Source organism: Pholcus phalangioides, unplaced genomic scaffold, assembly GCF_987345545.1.
Source record: "Pholcus phalangioides strain wild (caught in Gottingen) unplaced genomic scaffold, Ppha-v1.0 ptg000041l_1, whole genome shotgun sequence".
Classification (NCBI taxonomy): domain Eukaryota; kingdom Metazoa; phylum Arthropoda; class Arachnida; order Araneae; family Pholcidae; genus Pholcus; species Pholcus phalangioides.
In genome coordinates, this window is record NW_028301627.1 from 7,074,172 (window position 1) to 7,096,434 (window position 22,263).

The window sequence follows — 22,263 nt, forward strand, 5'->3', positions numbered from 1 at the left end:
GAACTATACACGAGACGAATAGTAGAGGAAAGGAGTTTCATATCAAAATAGTAATGGGTGACTTCAATGCTAGAATTGGGGAGAGAAGAAATGGTGAAAGCTCAGTTGGAAGTCATGGTTACGGTGTACGCGAAACGACAGAGGAAACCGACTCGACGAATTTGCAAAGAGCGAACAGTTATGCAATCATGAATTCGTTTTTTAAGAGTAAAACCACGAAGAAAGTGGACCCGGAGAAGCCCAACTGGAACAACAAGTGAGATCGACTACATCTTATCTAATAAGAAACATGTGATCCAAGACTGCAGTGTTCTCAACAAATTCAATACAGGAAGTGATCATCGACTGGTTGGGTGGGTGTAGAATAAGGCTTATCACTTCAATGGAAAGAGCGAAACTTATCAAAAATATAGAAACTGTCATCGATATGGATTAGATCATCGAAGAACATCGATACAAATTCCTGTTAGAGCTATGTAAACCCCCCCTCCCGCACTTTCCGTGGATACGAGTCTGGGTCCGTAATCAAATTCACTTGTTCAGAGCCGCAAAACAAATGAAACCATTCATCAGAAACCTGCAGAATCAAAAGAGTAAAATTTTGAGTGATCGAAACTAATTGAATTCACACAGGGGAAATTTTTATTTTCAAAATTCACCACCAGATGGCATCTATGGAAGAAGTAGCGTACATGCTTATATTTGGGGACTCTTTCTCTCTCTCAGCCATAGGCGGGGATAGACTTGGAAGTCTGGGGGAGGGGGGGGAACCCATGGTCAATATTGCGGGCCCCCTCGTATCTCCGCCCATGCTCTCAGCCAATTTTTCTTTAAAAAACTGCTGAAAAGCATTTTTTTCAAACTGGTGTATCATCAGTCGTCGCTTCTATAAGTTTTGCCCTGCTAAACCCATGTCTCCCACTCAACACGAAAAAACACGTTATAGCGAGATTCTCGTTTCATACAACGAACACTTTTCTAATCCCCCAGATAAGTTTACATGAGAACCATGCAAAAACCTGGAATTCCTTTCATAACGAAATCTCATTTTAACGAAGGGATTTCTCCGGTCTCTTAGAGTTCGTTATATCGGGATTCGACTGTATTATGAAATCACTCAAGTGGCCCGTAACATAAGTCTACAGTACTATCCGAAAATACGATTTTGAATAGGAGATTTTGAGAGATTTTGAGAGATTTTTTACGATTTTGAGAGAAATTTTAAGAGGTATTTCTGTAAAAAGAAGCGTATTTTTTTTTTGGCGTGACTGTTTGACGGAGAGACCGGCTCGTATTCATGCACTGTGGCGACGGTGGGGTTCGAACCAGATAATTTAAGGTGCCAACGCCACATATCCGGATAACTTAAGCAACCTCAAGCATGATTTAAAATAATTTAAGGGGGGGACTCCTCCAGTTGACTTGAGTGGCTCGTGGTACGTTTCCAGGTCGCTTCATTGGCTCGCGGTACATTTATATTTCACAAGTGGTCCACGGCATTTTTATAGATCGCCCCGGTGGCTCTTGGTAGACGTCCAGATCATTTAAATGATTCTAAGTGTATTTCCAGATCACTTAATTTCTCACGGCACATTTCTAGGTACGTCAAGTGGCCCGCAATGCGTTTTCAAATGAATAAAGTGGCCCCGCATTACGCAAAAGGTTGAGCACCCTTGACCTAGTATGTAGAGGCATTCTTTTTCTTTTAAACCGAGCACAACTCAGGATAACACAGTCATATGGAAGACGAAACCATTATGCGCCACCTGGTGTTGAATTTTCGAAACTCACTTTCATCAAGACGCTCTTGAATTTCGTGGCTTTCAGATGCATGTGGCCCATGTAATATGCATGTGCTGCCATCTATCTTAATGGGATGTTGCAGGAAAGCAATAATCGAGACAATGATGCAATAATAAAAAAAAGAAGAGTATAAGCGACACTAACTTGTTGTCACCATTTTTGCTGAGGACCTTCTCATCTCGGTGCCACGATATGGACAGCGGTTGGTCACCAAGAGCTTCGCATCTCATCCGGGCACTGTCACCTTTCTTGGCGGTCACCACGGCAAACTTTTCTTCGAATCTCGCCGGAACTAGAAACAGAAACAAGCACGTGGTTAATGGATGAAGAAAGAATCCAATTTTTGGAAATGTATCGATTTAGTTTTCAATGTACAGGGTAATCCAAAAAGTCAGTTCAACATATGAAACTTCAATAATTCACGGAATAGTTTACATAGCCGTATAAAAATAGACACACATGCTTGAAACGACATAAGGGTTTTATTGAGACGTTAAGAAATAATAACTACAAAAATGACCAACAGATGGCACTAGATAGCTGAACATGGTGAGAATTTGTTAGAAAGAACATCTTTACTAACAAATGCTAGAATTGCTTTTGTTATCAGATAAAGCGTTATCTATATGCCAATTTTTGTAATGATATTTTTATGGTTTCAATAAACTTTCATGTCGTTTCAAGCATGAGCGTCAAGTTTTATACCTCTACGTACATTGTTCCCTGAATTATTGAACTTCTCAAATGTTAACTGACTTTTGGTCCACCCTGTGTCTTATGTTCTTCAGAAATTCGTGACACATTTTGTGATGAGAACCTCATTCACGGCGTTTTCTGTGATTATTTACGTGACATGTCTTACTTGAACGCAAGGCACGTCACTGACCGCAGTGTCAAGTCTTATAATAGGCAAACATGCATCATATCCTATTATTTTAGCGTGTGACGTAAAATGTTGAAATTCATGTGTAATGCCTATTTTGTATATTTTCAGATTTACATAGAGAGATGGTTTCAGCTCAGATTGCAATCATAAAAACATGAATAGAAATTTTGAAAAGAACTGGATAAGTGATTATCACACATGAAAGCACGATTTCATGCCTGTCCACTAGGAGAAGACACCCGCCCGCCTCTAGTGGTTTTCCTAAATTTCTAGTAACAAGGAATACATAAATGCATCAAATGATTTTACATGTATTTGCCTTTTTTGGCGGAATACATAATCCGGATAAGACTGAGGTTAATGACGAACTGTAGTTTCGTTTCCACAAGGAAAGGAAACCACTCAATTGTAGTTCATATTTCACAACACTGGAGAGGTTGCGTGATTCACCTTTTTGGCGAGTTTTGACTCGTATGATTGGGGGGGGGGGAATCGAAGCCAACGGTAAAAGAAAAAGAATCCCAATTTGAAAAAAAATTCTTGTAACCCTCTAGCAGAGTATCGTATATTCCTCTATTTTGGCGATTTTTGATGACTCATGATTTTCAAAAGAACCTTTCAAGTCAGCATTGAAGAGGAAAATGGAAATAGATAAATTCTAGCAACTCTGGGGCAACAAAGGAGTAGCTTATTAGCTTGTATTTTCCCCTTCTGTTGTTTAGGAAAATATAAAGCTTCGGGTTAGGTGAAAGGAAACAAAGGAATCAAGTAGCGATCATTCCTTGCAACATTGGAGAGGTGACGTATATTCACCTCTTTGGCGAGTTTTGAGGCACAATATGATTAGGGAAAGAAGAGGTTATGTGGTTAATTCTAGAGGTAACGGAAATCTGTGACGAAAAGAACTTCTTGTAACAGAAAGATTGCGCATATATTCACCTCGTTGGCGAGTTTTGGCGACACATATGATCCAGGAAAGAAGTGGCTGTGAAGAAAATGGAAACTTGAAAAAACAAATTCTTGCAACTTTGCTGGAAAAGTTGAGTAACTTGTATTTATTTGGCAATTTTTGGCACGGTGAGTCATGGTTGGGAAAAAAGAAGCTTCGGTCGAAAACACGGCGGGAGGGAAAGGAAAGCGGAGTCCACACTGTTGCAAATCATTTTTGCAACAGTGGAGAGGTTGCCTCTTTGGGTAGTTTTGGTGGGCGATGAACGTGATCAGCAAGGGGGGGGGGGAGAACTTTGAGATTAGCGCTAAAGGAAACCAAACTTAGCGGAAATTAATTTTTGCAACTATGCTGAACTAGAGTACAAATTTAAGTACGCTCGTTTCTTTGGTGTTTAATTATTTTCAAAAGAAGAAGCTATGAGGCCAACCCAAAAGTGGAAGAAAAAACAAGCTGGGGTAAGTTTTTGCAATCCCTGGAAGACGGGGAGAGCAGCTTTCATTGTTCTCTTTGGCGACTATTAGTGACTCATAGTTGGAAAAATCTTGAGACGAAAGTACAGTAAAAGAAAGAAACAAATGGTAATCATTTCTTGCAGCATTGGAAAGATGGCGTGTATTTATCCGCTTTGGCAAGTCTTAGTGACATATATGATTAGGGCAAGAAGCTATAAGAGAAGCGATGGGAGGAAGGAAACAGAAACCAAAAGCAGAAATAAGTACCACTTTCTCATTTGGCGACTTATTTTGGCATTTGTGAAAAAAGAAACTTTGGCGATAGCGTTGAACGGAAAAGAAACCAACGGGAAAATCATTCGGGCAACCCCCTTGCACGTTCCCAGAACTTCCTTTGGGGAGGTGTGGCCATGTGTATTCTCGTAGTGGACAGGTTCTTCCGGCATTCAGTATTTTTCAACATTTGCCCCTTTGATTATGTTAAATAAATCTGAACATAATCAAAACGCAGAAATCGATGAATGATGTACTGTCGTCTCCTGTAAAGCAATTGAAATACATATCAACACATACTTCAATAATTTTTGTCACCATTTCAATATATATAAGTCACAAATAAATGAACCACACGTCTATGTCACGACATGTTAAAACTATTAATTTATTTATTCATTCATTCAAAGTGTACAATCAGTCGATCGATCAAGCAAATCTATAATGAGAAAAACATGAAAAAAAATTAAAGGTCATTATTATTGATTATAAAGAGAACATTATAAGAGAGATAATGCAACAAAATATTCTACGTTTTCGGAATATATACATATTAATTAATATAAACTGATTATGAACAAATATAGTTTGCTGTAGTTGCTATTCTGAGACTATAACGTGATCTATAAAACATATTATGACGATAATTACGCCACCTCCGGACATACGAATGCAACATTATTTGTGTACACTGAAATAATGGATTTGATGCTTCCTTGTGAAATTGTGCATGAAATTAATTTAGAACGAAATCTGCGAATGCAACGCCATCTGTAAATAAAATTAATGACAGTAATGTCTTTCACGCAATTAAAATAGCTATCTCAACTTATATAATATGATCAAAAATGGCAACTATACACTATGTCATAATAACGCCACCTACAGACAAAATCAACGATAATTTCACTATCTGTAGTCTTAATTGATGTTCGTAGATAGTAACGCCATCTATGCACTGAAGTTGCGAAAAAAGTGCCTTCTTCAGATTTAAATCAAGCATAAAACTTTCTTAAAAAACAAAATTCACCAAAGTTTCTCCACCAGTCGAACTAAAATGATGAAAACAACGCTATATTCACACATTACATTCTTTTTACTGCCACCTATAGACTGTAATAAGAAACGTAACGGCATGTTGAACGTAACGTCAAGATTAAATTTATGTATTTAACGCTATCTGTGGATCTCGAATTCGTATCGGTAAATTGGCAAACAATGTACAATATGGGATGACAATTGGACACCACTATCTTCGAATTTACGAATAAAACGCCATTTTTAAGTTAATTTGCGGATATAAAATCATCTTTTTCAGGTAATCAATGAATAAAATGCCATCATATTGAGCCAATTACAAAAAGCAACACTATCATTAAATCAGATTAGCAAATAGCTATCTTTGACTATTGCTAAACTAATGTTTATCTAAAAAATGTAACGCCATCTGTAAGTTCACTAATGGATATGTAACACCATTTTTCAGCAAAACTAAGGAATATAATCCCATCTTTCAGTTAAGTTGACGAACGAGCTTCAAGTCCATCAACAAATGCAATTACACTTATGGCCAATTAAATGGCGTTAAAAGCAGTTGATGTATGACATCATCTTTGAGTTAATTAACATTTTAACGCCACCCATTTAGTTCATTAACGAAAATAAAGCCATCTATGAGCAAATTAATGAATCACATAGATATGGTCTACCCCGAGTCGAGTCGATTAATAAAAGCAACACGCTACCTTAGAGTAAATTTGCACAGAGCAATATTAATTTTGAGTATATTTGGCAGGACGTGATGTACCAGTAAACGAATGTAACATAACTTTTTTTGGTTAATAAAAGAGAGTAACACCATGTTCTTGGTCAATCAGTGAATGTAACACCACGTGCTTGGTTAATGCAACACCTCGTTTTCGGTTAACCAAAGCCAGCATTTTTGGGAAAAAAAATTAAAAATGTCATCGTTTAGTCATTCAACGAATGTGTGGGAACATCACCTTTGAGTAAATTAACGGATGTAACACCCCTTTTGTGTTAATTTACGGAAGTAACGTCATCTTTCAGTCGAAAAAGTGTTTATGCTACCTTTGCGTGATTGACGAATGTAATCTTTGAGTATGTATAACGTCATATCTTTGAGTTAATTGACGGATGTAACGTCATCTTTGCGTTACTTTACGGATGCAGCACCATCTTTAAGCCAGAAAAATAATATATACTATCTTTGGACTAATCAACGAATATACCTTTGAGATCCAATAACGAATGTACAGGGCCGGTTCTAGACACTTTTCAAGAGTAAGCGAATAATATTTTAGTGATAAAAAATCAACTCCCCCACCATAGGCCCCGTTCAGTTTGCGTCTTCTGTGGCTACATCATTCGCAGGTTTCAAGGCCTGGTCCTGCGAATATAACAACTTTTTTTTTAAATCAGTTTAGCGAACGTAATACCTTAATAACTGACTTATGACGTCAGTTAAGGAACGTGACACCTTTTTTGAATCAGTTTAACGAATATAACACCTTCTTTGTGTCGGTGATGGATTTGATACCGGATAATAATTTGAGAGACAGGTTACAATTGCAACATCTTATATATATATATATTTGAGACAGTTAACAAACGTAACACCTTCTTTGAGTCAGTTAATGAACGTAACACTTTTTTGAGTCAGTTAACGAATTCAAGTATAAATGAATCAGTTAACTTCTCTGAGCCAGTTAACGAACCTAACACCTTCTGTGAGTCAGTTAAGGAACGTAACACATTTTTTTGAGTCAGTTAACGAATATTAGTAAACTAATCAGTTAAATTCTCTGTTAACTTGTCAGTTAACGAACGTAACACCTTCTGTGAGCTAGTTAACCGACGTAACACCTTTTTTTGAATCAGTTAACGAACACAACATAGTATACCCCCAAACATTTTAATTTGTAAAATTTACGAAATTCGTGAGATGAAACCGCACAATGTTCACCATGTATTTTTGTTTTTTTTTTGAAGTTGCAAGTGATTCCGAATCGGGGAACCGTGTGTTGTCCGTGAAAATTTTAGCTGCTAGAATTTGTTTCCTAACAGACACTTCATATGAAGGGCACACACACAATGGGCTCAATCTCATAATAAGGATAGGATGACCTTACCATTGACCGTCAAAGTTATGGTCTTTGACAAAGTTTCGCCGATACCATTTTTGGCTTCACACTCGTACCTTCCAGAATCCTCTACCCTTGCGGAATTAATAATCAGCGACGTGTTACTGTTTGCTACACGTGACTTGGATGAATCGATCTGTGAATCCTCTGGAAATCATAGATAAAACAAGTTAATTTATTCATCTAATTGGCAGATTCCATCAATAACATCCAACATCAATGGCAGATAGATAAAATCCCTCCAAATTTTGTACATTTTTGGGTATTTTTAGGCATCAATAGACATGAGCCAATGAATGCACTATGTAATGGAAACTTCACCTGATAGCCTATACCAGAGGATACTAGGAGACGGATGTCCCTTCGCCTCACATTGTACCGAGACACTCTGGCTCTCAAGGATGGTCACGTCTTCTGGTTCTTTCAGCCATTTCGTGGGCTCTGCAAGAGAAAAGCCGAGGTCATAAATTCATTTCATTATTTTCCTGCGTTCAGCGTTGCTTGTGTGAAGAGTATACTGTACACATATATATTGTAGTTAAATGGCAGCATGTAAAAAAAATGATTTCATGGATAGCTATGTGGAATAAAAATGGTGTTTGTGTGTGTGTATATGGAGGGATATGGTGATAAAAATAATGATGTGGTTATTATTATAGCTTTGTGGAATAGAAAAAGATATTTGACGATTTAATGAATAGCTATATGGAATAAACATTGGGTGATTATAAATCCATGAATATAAGCAATCTGAGGAAAAATGGTTGCTTATAATATGTGGAAGGCTTTGTGGAATAGAAATATAATTTTTATCAATTTATGAACTATTTTTGCTCCATATTAATGATAATTAATGCGGAGCAGAAATAACTCATAAAAAAAATGGAGTATGTGAATTTATGAATAAATGTTTCAATAAAAATGGTGTGGTTATACATATATGGATATCTATGTTAATTATAAATAGCTATCCATGAATGTCTAACTACACTATGCAAAATAGAAATGGGGTAGTTATACATTCATGTGGATGTGTGTGCAGTGTCATAACTAGCCATTGCAAGAATTTGCATTTAGGTCCCCTTCTAGCCCATTCTTGAGCCCGGAAATGGTCCATTTAGGCACCCCTCCCAAGTGGGCCCTGTGCGGATGCACCTGTTACACCTGCCTAGATACGGCACTGGCTATGTGAAATAGAAATAGCTATCCATAAATGTCTAACTACGCTATGTAAAATGGAAATGGGTTAGTTATACATCTATGGATAGATATGAAAAATAGAAATGGTGCAATTAGACATTTATCGATAGATTATTACTCTATAGAAATAGCGTATTTTTTTACACATTTATGGATAACTATTTCTCTTTCACATAGCTATCTATAAATGTGCAAAAGAATACGCTATGTGAAACTGAAAAATAGCATATGTTTTGCATGTTTATGGATAGCCATGTGAAATAGCAATTTTTTTTACACATTTGTGGATAGCCATGGCGTAGAAACGGCGTAGTGCGTTATACATTTATGGTTAGCTATGTGAAAATGTGTTAGTTATACAGTAAATTTATGGATAGCTCCATGCAATGCCGTAACTAGGCAGGTACACCCGCACAGGGCCCACTTGGAAGGGGCCCCAGAATGATCCATTTAGGGCTAAATGCAAATTCCTGCATAGGCACAAGAATGGCTAGTTACGGCACTGGCTCTATGTGAAATAAAAATGATTTTTTTTTGGATTTAATAACATCTTTATGGAATGAAAAGGAATTGGTTATATTATGAATTTATAGATAGCTTTTTGGAATTGTGTGTCTGGAGTTACAAGTACTATAGCTATGTGGAATGAAAATGCAATGGTTGCGAATCTACGGATAGCTATTGGGGGGAAAAAGATTGTGGTTATGAATCTATATGGAGAGCTGGGTGGAATAGAAATGAAATTTTTATTACATTCATAGATGTGGAAGAATATTGGTGTTCGTGAATTTATGGATAGATATTTCTTTTTTTAATACGAATATTGTGTAGTGGAAATGGTGTAGTGAATATAATGATGTTTTAGGATTTAAAACTAGCTATGTGGAATAAAATTGAACTGCTTATGAATCTATGGATAACTATGTGGGGGGCAAATTGTGTTTAAGAATTTATAAATAACCATTTCGAATAAAAGTGGTGTGGATATGAATTTAGAGATAACTCCGTAGAATGAAAAATGGTGTTTATATAAATTCATGGACAAATCTGTGGAATGAAAACGATGTTTATGAATTTATGAATGAATCTATGGAAAGAAAATTGCATGCTTATTAATTTTTAGATAGATTTGTGAATTCAAAATAGCGTGATTATGAATTTATGTAGAGCTATGCGGAATATATCAGCTATTTGTGAATTTAAGAAAAGCTATTTCAAATGAAAATAGTGTTTTATAAAGTTCCAACATAGAATAAAAGATAATGTTTATGAATTTATAGATAGCTGAGTGTGGAGTAACAATGGTGTCTTTATCAATTTTGGATATAGCTTTGTGAAAACAAAATGTGTTTACAGAATACATTTGGGCGTACATTTGTATTTACAGTGTAAACATGTAATTTTGGTGGATAGCTATGCGAAATAAAACTAGTGTTTTGTAGCAAATTTTATAGCCAATCTGGATGGTGCAAAGCGTAATTTCATGCTAAACATGAAATTTGATGTTTGTAATTCACATTTGTATTTACATGTATTGTGACACAATATATACAATATCTGTGGATAGCTGTGAAATGAAATATGGAGTATATTTTTAATGTGAGGTATACAATGAGAACATATTTTGTGTATTTCAAATATTTTATACAATATTTTCAGTTATGAATATTAAGCATAAAACAAGTATACTAAGTAGAATACGGATTATATGCAGGTGTACAAATGCATATGCAACTGTGTATTTTAGCACTTCTAATAGTTAGTACATATAAGTGTATAAAATGACCGGAACGTTAGAATAAGCGCGTATTTTTAGCATTTTTCCTATTAATTGAATTGTACTAATATGTAAAAAGATTTTTCTTATTCTCTTACTCTTCAATTTTAAATAAAAAATTTCAAGTTAATTTAATTTTTTCAAAACAATAAAAGAACCATTGAGTATTTTTTGTTTCAGGGCATATTTTCAGGCATTTTTAAATGCATATTTTTGCACTTTTGCATTCAAATGCAGGTTTTCTAATTTTTTTTTTGCTCATATCTTTTTAGGTTCACTCTACATACTCTTAGGCCTTTCTTCAGTGCTTTCAATACGTATTTTTTTTCCCGTTTGGGGATATTTTTATTATTGTGTATGTATTTAATTTTTTATCCAAATTTATTAATTTTCAAATGTACGTTTTTTCTCCTTGATTTTTTGCTCATATTTCTGCACATACGCTTTTTTTGCGCATATTTTCCCTCTTTAGGGAGAACCTCAGCATTTTTAAATGTAGATTTTTTAAATTTTACGAATATCTTTCAATACTTTAAAAGAATTTTAAGGCATGTTTCGATATTATTTATGAATGCATGTTTCAACATTTGCTAATGCATATTCCGGCATTAATAGATGGATTTGCTTTCATTTTTCTCGCATATTTTTGATTGCATGGCATATCTCAGCATTTTCAAATGCAGATTTATCTTTATATTTTTCCACTTTTTAGAGCATGCCATCCAGGCTTTTTAAAGCTTTTAAAATAAGTTTTTTTTTTTTGGTGTACGCTCTGGTTTTTGAAGATCCCCGGACTTTGTCCCAGTTTAGTAATGGCCCTGCATACAGAATAAAAACACTAAAAAAAAAACAACAAAAACATGGCTAAACATCTTACCCAAGACCACCAGTACTGCAGTGAAGCTGTCTTCGCCTTTGTTGTTTCGTACGGTACACGTATAGTTTCCCGCGTTTTCAGAAGATACCGAATCTATAATTAAGGTCGAAAAGTCCTCGAAATCATCGACCTGAATGTTATCGATGTCGGAGATGTCGTTTTTCCGAAAATTCCACGAAAACTTTAGAGGTTTATCGCCTTCCTCTATGGAGCACGTGATCCTCCTGGATTTTCCGAGCTCTACATTCGGTGGTAGGATTATTGGCTGGATTTTCGGAGCACCTAAAACAGTATTCACATGCATTACACATTGGACATGTTGCATATTGATACACAAAACCATTTTCATTCACCTAAAGTAATAGTAATTCATACTCGAAATATTCAGGTATAACGAATATATATTACAAAAACATGCCTAAGTATAGAGAAACGAAATAAAATACATAAAGAAAACGCCATTGACAAAGAAGTTATACGTTGTGATTGCGTGTTTAAAGCACCGTTTCTCAATCGGTGTTCCGCGGAGCCCTAAAGTCACCCGAGACATTGTTACGGGTAACGCGAAAGATAATGAATTAGAAATTGTTTAGTAACGTTGTAGAGGAAATGATTATCATTTATAATGTCATGGGCTCCCGAGAACGTGGATATTTTACAGGTAATTCCTGGAACATTTAATCTCAATTGAGGTTTCCATGGAATATTGATAATTTGGCGACTCCCTAGAATTAGAACTGTGTTGACATGTGAGAACCCCCCCCCCCCGAGAATGTCAATAAATTCTCTTGGTGCAAGAGAGACCCCCCCCCCTTCCCTGTTGACCTTGTTAGTATCAATGTATAAGATTTTTGGATGCCCAGTGAGTTTTTTGGCTCGGGGGGGGGGGTTTCAAAAGTCTTCACGTTTTCTAGAGCACAGATATAAAGTTTTAAGAGTTACCTAGGGCATAGATATCGGGTAGATAAGAGGGTTTCATGGGCGTTTCCTTGAGCATAGATATTGTTTCAAGGTTTTCATAGAGCATAGATATTGTTTTAAGACTTACACAGAGCATAGATATTGTTTCAAGGGTTTCATAGAGCATAGAAATTGTTTTAAGACTTGCACAGAGCATAGATATTGTTTTAAGACTTGCACAGAGCATAGATATTGTTTCAAGGGTTCCATAGAACATAGATATTGTTTTAAGACTTACACACAGCATAAATAACCTATTGTTTTAAGAGTTACCTAGAGCACTTATTGTTTCAAGAGTTACCTAGAGCATATATTGTTTCAAGAGTTACCTAGAACATAGATATTGTTTCAAGAGTTACCTAGAACATAGATATTGTTTCAAGAGTTACCTAAAACGTAGATATTGTATTAGGGTGTCATAGAAGGGGTTTCATGGACGCTTCTTAGGCCATAGATATTGTTTTTAGGGTACCGCAAAGCATAGATATTTTTTTCAAGTGTTTCCTAGAGCATGGAAATGAGTTAGAGGGTTTCTAGAGCATAGATATTGCTTTAAAAGTTTCCTTGAACATGTACATTAGGTACATATATGGGTACATACATTGCGTACAAGGATGGAAATGTAAAAAGTAATGGAACACCATGTTTTTCGTGCTGGGGGGGGGGAGGGGTCCCTATATCATATATATTGGGTACATATTAGGGCGTCATGGGGGTTTGCTCAAACATAAGTATAGTTTAAAGTATAGGTAGCATAGCTATTGTTTTGAGGGCTCCCTAGAGCATAGATATTTTCAAATGTTTCCTAGAGCATGTATATTGTTTCAATGGTTTCTTGGAAAACTAATATTATTTTACGGGTTCGGCAGACTATGGAAATTATTTAAAAGGCTCTGAAGAGAAGTAAAAAAGTTGAGAACCATTGGTATAATGTAATTATAGGTAATTAAACGATTATTCACAATGATAGATAATGTTGATATAAAATGCATTATACGATGTATAATAATATAGTGTGCATGAGCATTACACTAGCATGTTGCAGCATAATGTTATATGGAAAGAAATTATTGTACGTGTAATATTTCATGAAATCTTACCTGATCCATCGACTCCAACACACAGGAGGAACGTGACGAGCAGGGAAGACAACATGAAGGTATGTAAATGGGATGTACTCCCATGTTTCATCTCCATCGTTGTACAAGTGTTGTTTCAGTAGCGCGTATACGAAAGATCGTCTTGAAATCACTTAGAGTAAGATCCTCGCGGCATGTTCCTCGAACAACATGGCAAAATGAAATGCACAGAAGTTAGTGTGAACATGAAAACTCCCATGGCGTGAACAGGCATGTATACGATAAAGTACAATGTATTCGATACTCTCTTAATGGACATATAGCGCCACGTTTTGACAAAAACTGGAACTAAAAATTGTTGGAAATGTTTTTAGAAAGACAAGCTTGGATGATAAGTTGGATTGAAATGAAAAACCATGTTCAAATCATACTTAACATTACTCAAGAAAACGTAATTACAAGCATATTCAAGCACAAAATAATGGATGTAAGAAACATACGCAGACACATTGTCTTTAATCGATAACCTTACCGATAATAGTAACACTTATTATTTTCATAATTGGTGATGAAACATTATTTCTCGCTGAACATTCATAATTGCCTGAATCTGAAGAAGACACGTTAGGTATTATTAGACTGGAATTATGGGAAGGTATCGGGTCTTTCGAGAGAGACTCTTCAGTCCCTAGAATGAATAATAATAAAGTAATTAATCAATTTTAATTACAAACATTTATGAAACATCCAATTACATTACTGAATTTTGCATTCATCAATTGGTGATATAGACCAGTAATAGCATTCAGTTTGAATACTGTCTAGTAGCATACATATAGTATTCGAGTAGTTATTCATCAATGTAACTAACTGTACCTGGTGATCAAAAAGTAAAAATTCAGTAATTAATAAAAAAAAATTTCATTTCCGGAATAGTTACATTCGCCACCGGCAGAGGGAGTTTCGAATATGTTGGTAGTTTGCAGTGTCGGGTCTGGTTGAATAGCGAAAAACCAGCAGTTTTGGGACAGTGCCACCTGTCGGTGGAAAAATATAGCAAAATTGGCAATAACATTTTTCACTATGAAAAAAAAAAAAAATTCATGTCTTTCTATTCAATTTCGTGAAAACCGCGTCGTGTTAATGTCCAAAAATATTGAATTTTCAATTTTTCTATTACTTTTGGATCGCCTGATGAAACTGAAGTTTCTTAACAACATGATATTGCTCCACGGAATCCTTGATGATTACGAGACTGTTCCGTGAAATCCTTGAGAGTTACGAAACCTGTTCCACGGAACCCATGGTGATGCTGTTCCATGGAACCCTTCAGGGGGCAACGTGACTGTTCCCTAGAAACCTTGGCGGTACTTTTCCACGGAACACTTGAGTACAACTAGACCAGAGGTGTCAAACTCGTGGCCCCCTGGACAGACTAGTGGTTTGTTTTTTAATTTAAAAACAACCAAATAATTTTGTTATTAAAAAATGTGAGGAATTTACCTCGGGGGAGGGGGGGGGGAAGACAAGGAGAGCTTCTTACATACAATAAAACCCCAGCTACATATTCGCGAAACATTCCAATCATTAAAGTGACGGTTCCTTGGTTTGATGATAAATGCTGCACGAAATATGTGTCTTAAATATGTGAAAGCATTTCATGATATTTTCATATCGATATACATTGTGGGGGGGGGGGAGGGTGCGAAAGAATAACAGAAACAGCTGGTAATAATTCGCGTGACCAGTTGGAAGTAATTATCCTCAAACGTACATCGCTTTTCAATGGTGCTCATTGAAAAGCGTGCCAATTTCGGGGGGGGGGGGTCTTCATGGCCTTTCTTCGGGCAGTGCCGTCTCAACGCATGGGCCCACCCGGGGCCCCAAGAGAAGAGGGGCCTCATAAAAATAAGAAGTAGTTGAATTTTTCAAGAATTTGCCAGGTAGGGCCTCGGGAAAACCCACTTGGCCCGGGGGAATATGATGCTCTCAAAACGGCCCTGTCTTCAGGCTAATATGTACATCCGAAGTCGCCATCTGGTGGCATTGTCAGTAATTGTGAGCTTTGGCCTGAGTTAGGTCCGACCCAAGGACAGATTGAAATATTCTCTGCCTCTGTAGTCTGGTGGTTTAGGGCGTTCACCCGGAAAGTGAAATCTAGATAGTCATTGTGTGTGTTCCCCATTCACAAAAATTGACGTAGAAGTTTCTCAAGTACAATATGTGTGGGTTATAATTATCTGCATCGGTGTGCACTGCATTGGACGTGGGTTCGATTTCCCGCAGAGGCAGTTGAATTTTCGCATCAAGCAGCTGTTAAAAACCTTTGTAATATGGACATCACTGAAGAATTTTCGGAAATGTTTTCCGTTCACGAAACCACAACAACGTAAGATATTTCTGACGTCGTGGAAAACTATTAAATTGTGCACATAGGAAAAAATATCAACCTCCTACGAAAAAACTTGTAGCAGTGAGAGAAAGAATGGATATCGGCTATGGCTATTAAAAAAAAAAATGCAAATTTTGCTTCAAGACTCGCAGCTAAACTGAAGGAAATTTATATCAGACATTCTTAAACTGATAAATTTCCATTTCGTCTTAGCAACAGGACATATTGCATTTATCACCAGTTCCTTTGATGGAAAATAAGTTGCATTCTCTCAACCCTGTGACGATCACTTTTGAACTTCATCCGGTCCTTCAATGTTTCAAAAATCATTTCTTTCAGTAATTTAGTGAGCTTTCATCAATCTGTGTTTCACAATTATTTTTTTTCATTTACTGTGGAATTATTGCATTTTTTTCTAGAATTATTTCTTTGATTTATATATTCTAGAGAATTATTTGTTTCATCGAAATCCCTTTTTAATCAATTCCGAAATTATTTCTTCTTCAATTCTAGAATTAGTTGTTTTTCAATGTTTTCAACCATTTCCTGAAAATGATCGGGGGGGGGGGGGGCACGAAAAAAAGCTAACAGGGCCAAATGTGGCCATATGTTTTCATTTATATAAAGCTATGGGCTTATGTTTGAAATAATCAAGTAACATAAAATAATCGAAATACAAATATGTGGAAAAATCCCTTAGGTATCCTCTAGGTCAGCGGTTCTCAAACTTTTCTGACGCGCTTTTCAGCGTATAAATTTCTATGGCGGAGCCCTGTTTAATTCGGGGAGCCCTTTTTAGTATATTATTTATATGGCGGTACCCTTTAGGCCTCTTTTTTTTTGTTTGTTTATCAAATTTATTGATTTATTTTATCATCCTCCAGTAGCCGCGGAGCCTCTGGGAAGTGCACACGGGGCCTCAAGGGCTCCGCGGAGCACCGGTTGAGAACCGGTCCCCACGTTATCAACCGGAGAAATATATTTAACTACTGTATATTGCTCTAGGTCGTGGTTTCCTGACCTTTTTGTCCCACCGCCCCCTTCTTTAGAAATTATTTTCTCCCATCACCCTCAACGCAATCTAACCCATAGGATCTTATGTTATACTCGTAGCTTCCACCGTCCCCCTGGAACATTCCATCGCCCCCCAGGGGGCGTTAACGCCCCACGTTGGGAATCAGTGCTCTAGGTACTCTCAGACAGTAACTTAAATTATATCTCATCTTTCGTATATCTTTCTAAATTTTCACGGCATTCAACTAGAAGTTTCACTATATATCTGGCAACCGAATTATGAAGAAAATAAAGTAGATATTTCCTACGCAATATTAAAAGTTATTTACCAAAATTATTCATTTCTCATTGGATAGAAATTATCAAACTGCAAATTCTATACATGACATCTCATGTGCAGTATCAGATTTTCTGTTAATTTCATAAAAATTGGTTGAAAACTCGGCATGTTTTAAGCAAAATAATTTTTTTATATAAATTACGTTTTTATAGAAAACATTTATATCTTTGTGAACGAACATACTTGCTATTCTTACGAAAATACACACTAAGTATTGCAAAAATATAGTACAATATTTTGTGAAAGTCACAAATTATTTAGTTTTTTTATCATACAGGGTGTCAAAAATCTTTGTTTCCCATTTAATTTTTTTTTGTCGGTCCTCTAAATGCATTCGTGACTAAATTTCCACTGGAAATTGTGAGTACAATCATAGGGTTCACGTGAGCGAAATTTCAGGATTTCAGAATGATTTGCTTAGTATTATTCCAGAAATTCGAGAAAAAAATGCCAACTTCGGAAAAGGACACAGACTTTTGGAAATATAGTGCACACACATGTCTGGTGAAGTATTTTACAAAAATTCCTAAATTATGTAAAAAATAATTTGATAATTTTACGATAATGTAACGTACAGATTGATCACGTGGTGGATGATTACCTCGTATTCTTTTCCATGATATTGTAGGTTGAGGATAGCCAATGGCCGAACATTGAACGTGCAGAGTATCGCCAACATGAAGCGTCACATCTTCGGGCTCTTTTAACCATAATGGTGCCGCTGAAATGATTATAATGATAGTAATTAATAGAGAAAGTTTTGATTTCGATATTTTTATGCTGGGGACACACGCACACAAAATACATAAAACTTCTTAAATAATCATTATTGGTGACATTAAGACGATAATTATGACGAATACCTTCGTGACTTTTCACAATATGTGTCCCCAAAAATCCATTTTTTACCCTCTCACCGACTTCGACGAGATATCTCGTATCCTTAAAAGCCTTATAATTCAGTAGCCAAGATGGATTGGTACAAAGTTATGGTGTATTTGAGAAGTGGTGCCACCTATCTTTGGAATTACGAAGGAAACAACTTGGCAGGCTATTTTTCCTGTTGTATTATGGGTAAACTTGACATAATGTTGTAGGTGTACGCCACGTGTTTAATTAGTCACAACTAACCTTTCGTTCAAACTTCATGTGATTCACTTTAATTTTTCCTCGAAAGGCAAGGTATAAGAAGATTCTGTAAATATTGATAAATATTCGGATTATGAACCAAATGATTCCAGAATTGATGAAAATGTAGATGTTTCTGGAATGTTTTTTTTGCGAGTAATTTTCATAAAAACTGGTTTTTGAAGAATTAAGGGGTAATTGTGCCAGGACGAGCACCATTCAGAGACAATGGCAAGGTTATTTTAGAGAGATGCTTGGTCGAATTCGTTGTGCACTGTTTGGTAGATGACGCAATCATCTGCAAAGAGGCTGATATGGCAATTGATGGAATTTGGGAGATCGTTAATATGAATCAAAAACAATAATGGCGAGAGGACCAAACCCTGGTGCGTGCCAGACTCAACTTTCCGAATCTAGGAACTAAGTTTCCCGTTTGACTTTTAGTTTTCTAGCGGTATCACACAAAATTATCAGAACGATAGCGATATGCCGGGTTCTACTTAAAACATCACTGAAATAATACCTTGAACGTTCAGCACAGCTGAATAGCTATCGGTACCCATATCGCTTTCCGCATAGCAAGTATAGTTCCCGGTGCTGTTGAAAGTGACCGGTTCGATGACCACGACAGAGAACTCCGTGTCGTTTTTGACACGGACTTCTGGGTGGTGGTAGACGTTTTTGCCGTCTTTGGTCCATTTGAATCTCAGTTTGTTCGAGGTGATGGTGACCGAGCAAAATGCGGATGCTGACTCGCCACTTTTCACATTGTCCGTGAAATGAAACGGACGTATCCGAAAAAGACCTGTAGAAATAATTAATGACAACATAAATTTTTATAGATATTTTGAATAATTTAAAAATTTGTAAATGAAAAATAAAAAAATCTTGACCATATATTGAAGAAAAGAGACGATATAAAATATGATATTGCAAATATATTAGATAAATTTATAGTTTTATCTATTCCTTAACGTGTTCAAATAATTAAATTGTGCCAAAAATTCAAAAATAAAAATTAATAAATGGTGGGAAGTCGGAAAAAATAATTATAAAATTGTTTTCTCACGAAAAATTTAATCATTAATTATTTGTACATTGATTTTTGACAAAACAAAATCATGTTAATTCAAATTACTAGTTGTTTTAGAAATACTATATGTAAAATTTGTGACTTCTTTTACCTCTTACAAAATTTGTCGTCAGAAATTTAGATTTTTCTTGTGAGAATCTTAACAATTTTTTTTTGAAACCTAACAATTTTTTCCTGCAACCAAAATTGTTTCTTAATATATAATAATTTTTTTTTCTGTGAGTTTAATATTTTCTTTTTCAGCGAAAAAAAATTTTTTTTCTCTAATTTTGATAATTTTTTTTCTCATATCATTATTTTTCTGAAACTTGGGTTTTTCTTGAAACAAAAATCAGTATATTTCTGTCACAATCAAATGCATTCTCTTGCCACCGGTATTGTATATATAAATACAGTAAATAAAATAAAGGTAATTTTTCCTGAAATTGAAATTATTTTATAATTTGAGCATAAACAATTTTTTCTCAAATTAAAATAAAATTTAGTGAAATATAATCATTTTTTTTCCATGTATTGTTTTTCTAAAATTTTGAAACTTTCATTTTTTTCTTAAATGAAAAAATAATTTTTTCCTGGAAATTCCCCAATTTTTTTTGTAAATTTAAATTTTTTCTCATATTGTAATATTTCTGAAACTGATTTTTCCTGAAATAAAAATAATTCTTTTCTGGAGTCCAATGATTTTCTTTCCTCACATTATAATTTCAATCTAAAATTTGGATAATTTTTAAATATTGCATTCAATTTTATTCACATTTAATTATTGACACATTTTATTTCTCAAAATAAATTTACCAAGAGCATTATCGAAATTCATTCTAAGAATTATATGATTATCATTTTGAATTATTTATATTCACAATATATTTAGCGCTAAATAGTAAAAATTTGAATTTTTCAAAAGCAATATTTTCAGCGTGTGTGTGTTTACCCATATATATTCAATTAAAAAATTATCTTCAGTTCCAAAATTTCTCTTAACAAGAAAAACTAACTTTTCATAGAAATTATTAAACATTTCTTTACGTAAAAAAAAATATGTGATAATTTTTTCTTAAATTTAAATTTAAGGGAAAAATTGTGATATTGAAGTTTTTAATTGAAAATTTAGTTATTTCAATATAGCACATTATTAAATTTCATGTAAAATGATTTTTTAGGTAATAATTAAATTTCTGTAAAATCCAAACTCTTCAAATATTTACTACTTTTTGTTTATAATTATGTAATTTTTAAAACATATAATATTTTTACCGTAATGATTCATCCAATATTCAAAAATTTGAACACACATGCTGATTTTATGAACATTGGAAAGTTTTTTGCTAAATTTCAATTCATCCCAATTTATCCATAAATTTTTCATAAGATATTCAGGAACAAAATTCACAAAAATATTGAATCCATTCAAAATGCATAAAATCACTCGAAAAATTCATTGATTATTGGTCAAAATTGATAAAACGATGATTAAAGTTAATAATATAAATTTTCTAAATTTATCTGGATCAAAACATTTGTTAAATATCAACAGAAACAAGAGTGCTGATCTGACTCACCTTCACTATCCACAACACCCGGAACGGCCATGATGATAATTATGCATGATAACACTGCATGCTCTTCCATGATCATTCATCAGCTTTGTTATCCGTTATCCTTAAAGTGTTATCGTTATCTATAATCGAATTCTAAACGTACAGTAAAATCCCTCGAAACAACACCGCAAGCAATAATCGGTACAGTGTCAGCCTGTGTAAATACTAGAAAAACGAATGTATAATCTCATGAATGAATTGGGATCCCATAACGGATGGGAATGTAGCGCCACATATAGTCATTTTAAGGAACTAAATACTCCCCGATATACATCCGAATACATTCTGATGTATATCGGGAGTATTCTTTTGTCGGACAGCTGAAAAGTACTCGTAAGTACACCCGCGGTCAATAAGAAACGATTGTATTGGTTTAAAAAAAAAACAATGGTTATCTCACCAATTACAGTGACTCTGATGGTCTTCTCGAGGTCTGGACCGACGCCATTCGTGGCCGAACATTGATACGTACCCTGATGGTCCACTTGGACGTCCGCGAGTACCAGCGAAGAGTTCTTGGAGGCCGCCATTGGATTCCCATCACCTAAAAATGAGTGGTTGAAGTGTTAGAATGTCATACTTTGTCGGGGGAAGTCTAAAATTCAAATCTAGTACGGGATGTACTACATCAGATATGTATGTAAAATATCAAACCGCGTGGCCATATTCGGGAAGCATTCTATGACCTAATACCAGGAGTTCTCAAACGTTTTCCACCCGCGGCGCCCTTTTCGCCCTATTCAATGCTTATCCGTGAGCTACGCCGGCTGCCCCAGAGCTGTTTAACAAAGAATCTTTTCGAAAAATCTTTGTCAGGACGCCCGTGACAAAGGTTGAGGCCCGCGGCACCCCTGACAAAGGTTTGAGGTTCACCAACGAGCAGCGGCGTACATTTTGAGAACCCCTGACCTAAAACATGAACTGAGAGATGGTCGAGAAGTAACGAAGGTTTGTGGTCACTACCATGCATAAGCGTAAGCCGGATTTTCTTAATGGGGGAAGGGGTTAGATCACTAACATGCTAGCAAACACTCTATAGGGCAGTGTTTCTCAACCTTCTTCAGCCCACGGCGCCCTTTGGGCCATACTTTTCCTCGTGGCCTCCTGTCTTATCAATGCCCTCTCCCTACCCTTATCCAAAAGCGAGCTCCTTTTTTACTTATCGAATTAATAAAAATTTAATTTGATTTAACAATGAACAAATGCATTTTACAAATAAGATCGATCTCTGGAGCCCTGGGCCGGGCACGGATCCAGAATGTGGGTGATCATCCC

At 35.5% G+C, this 22,263-nt stretch overlaps 1 protein-coding gene across 1 annotated transcript in view; it reads right to left on the reverse strand.

Moving 5' to 3' along the window:
• The window catches only part of LOC149065193 (cell adhesion molecule Dscam1-like), a 67,195-nt gene that overhangs the window by 35,819 nt on the left and 9,113 nt on the right, over nucleotides 1-22,263 (reverse strand). Inside the window, exons 8-15 of the mRNA XM_089254318.1 lie at nucleotides 21,389-21,532; nucleotides 18,821-19,102; nucleotides 17,771-17,890; nucleotides 13,445-13,561; nucleotides 11,385-11,666; nucleotides 7,852-7,971; nucleotides 7,519-7,677; nucleotides 1,948-2,095 (exon numbers count right to left, since the gene is read on the reverse strand). Of these exons, the coding sequence (XP_089110444.1) occupies nucleotides 1,948-2,095; nucleotides 7,519-7,677; nucleotides 7,852-7,971; nucleotides 11,385-11,666; nucleotides 13,445-13,561; nucleotides 17,771-17,890; nucleotides 18,821-19,102; nucleotides 21,389-21,532 (1,372 nt within the window). The remainder of the gene's footprint in view (nucleotides 1-1,947; nucleotides 2,096-7,518; nucleotides 7,678-7,851; nucleotides 7,972-11,384; nucleotides 11,667-13,444; nucleotides 13,562-17,770; nucleotides 17,891-18,820; nucleotides 19,103-21,388; nucleotides 21,533-22,263) is intronic.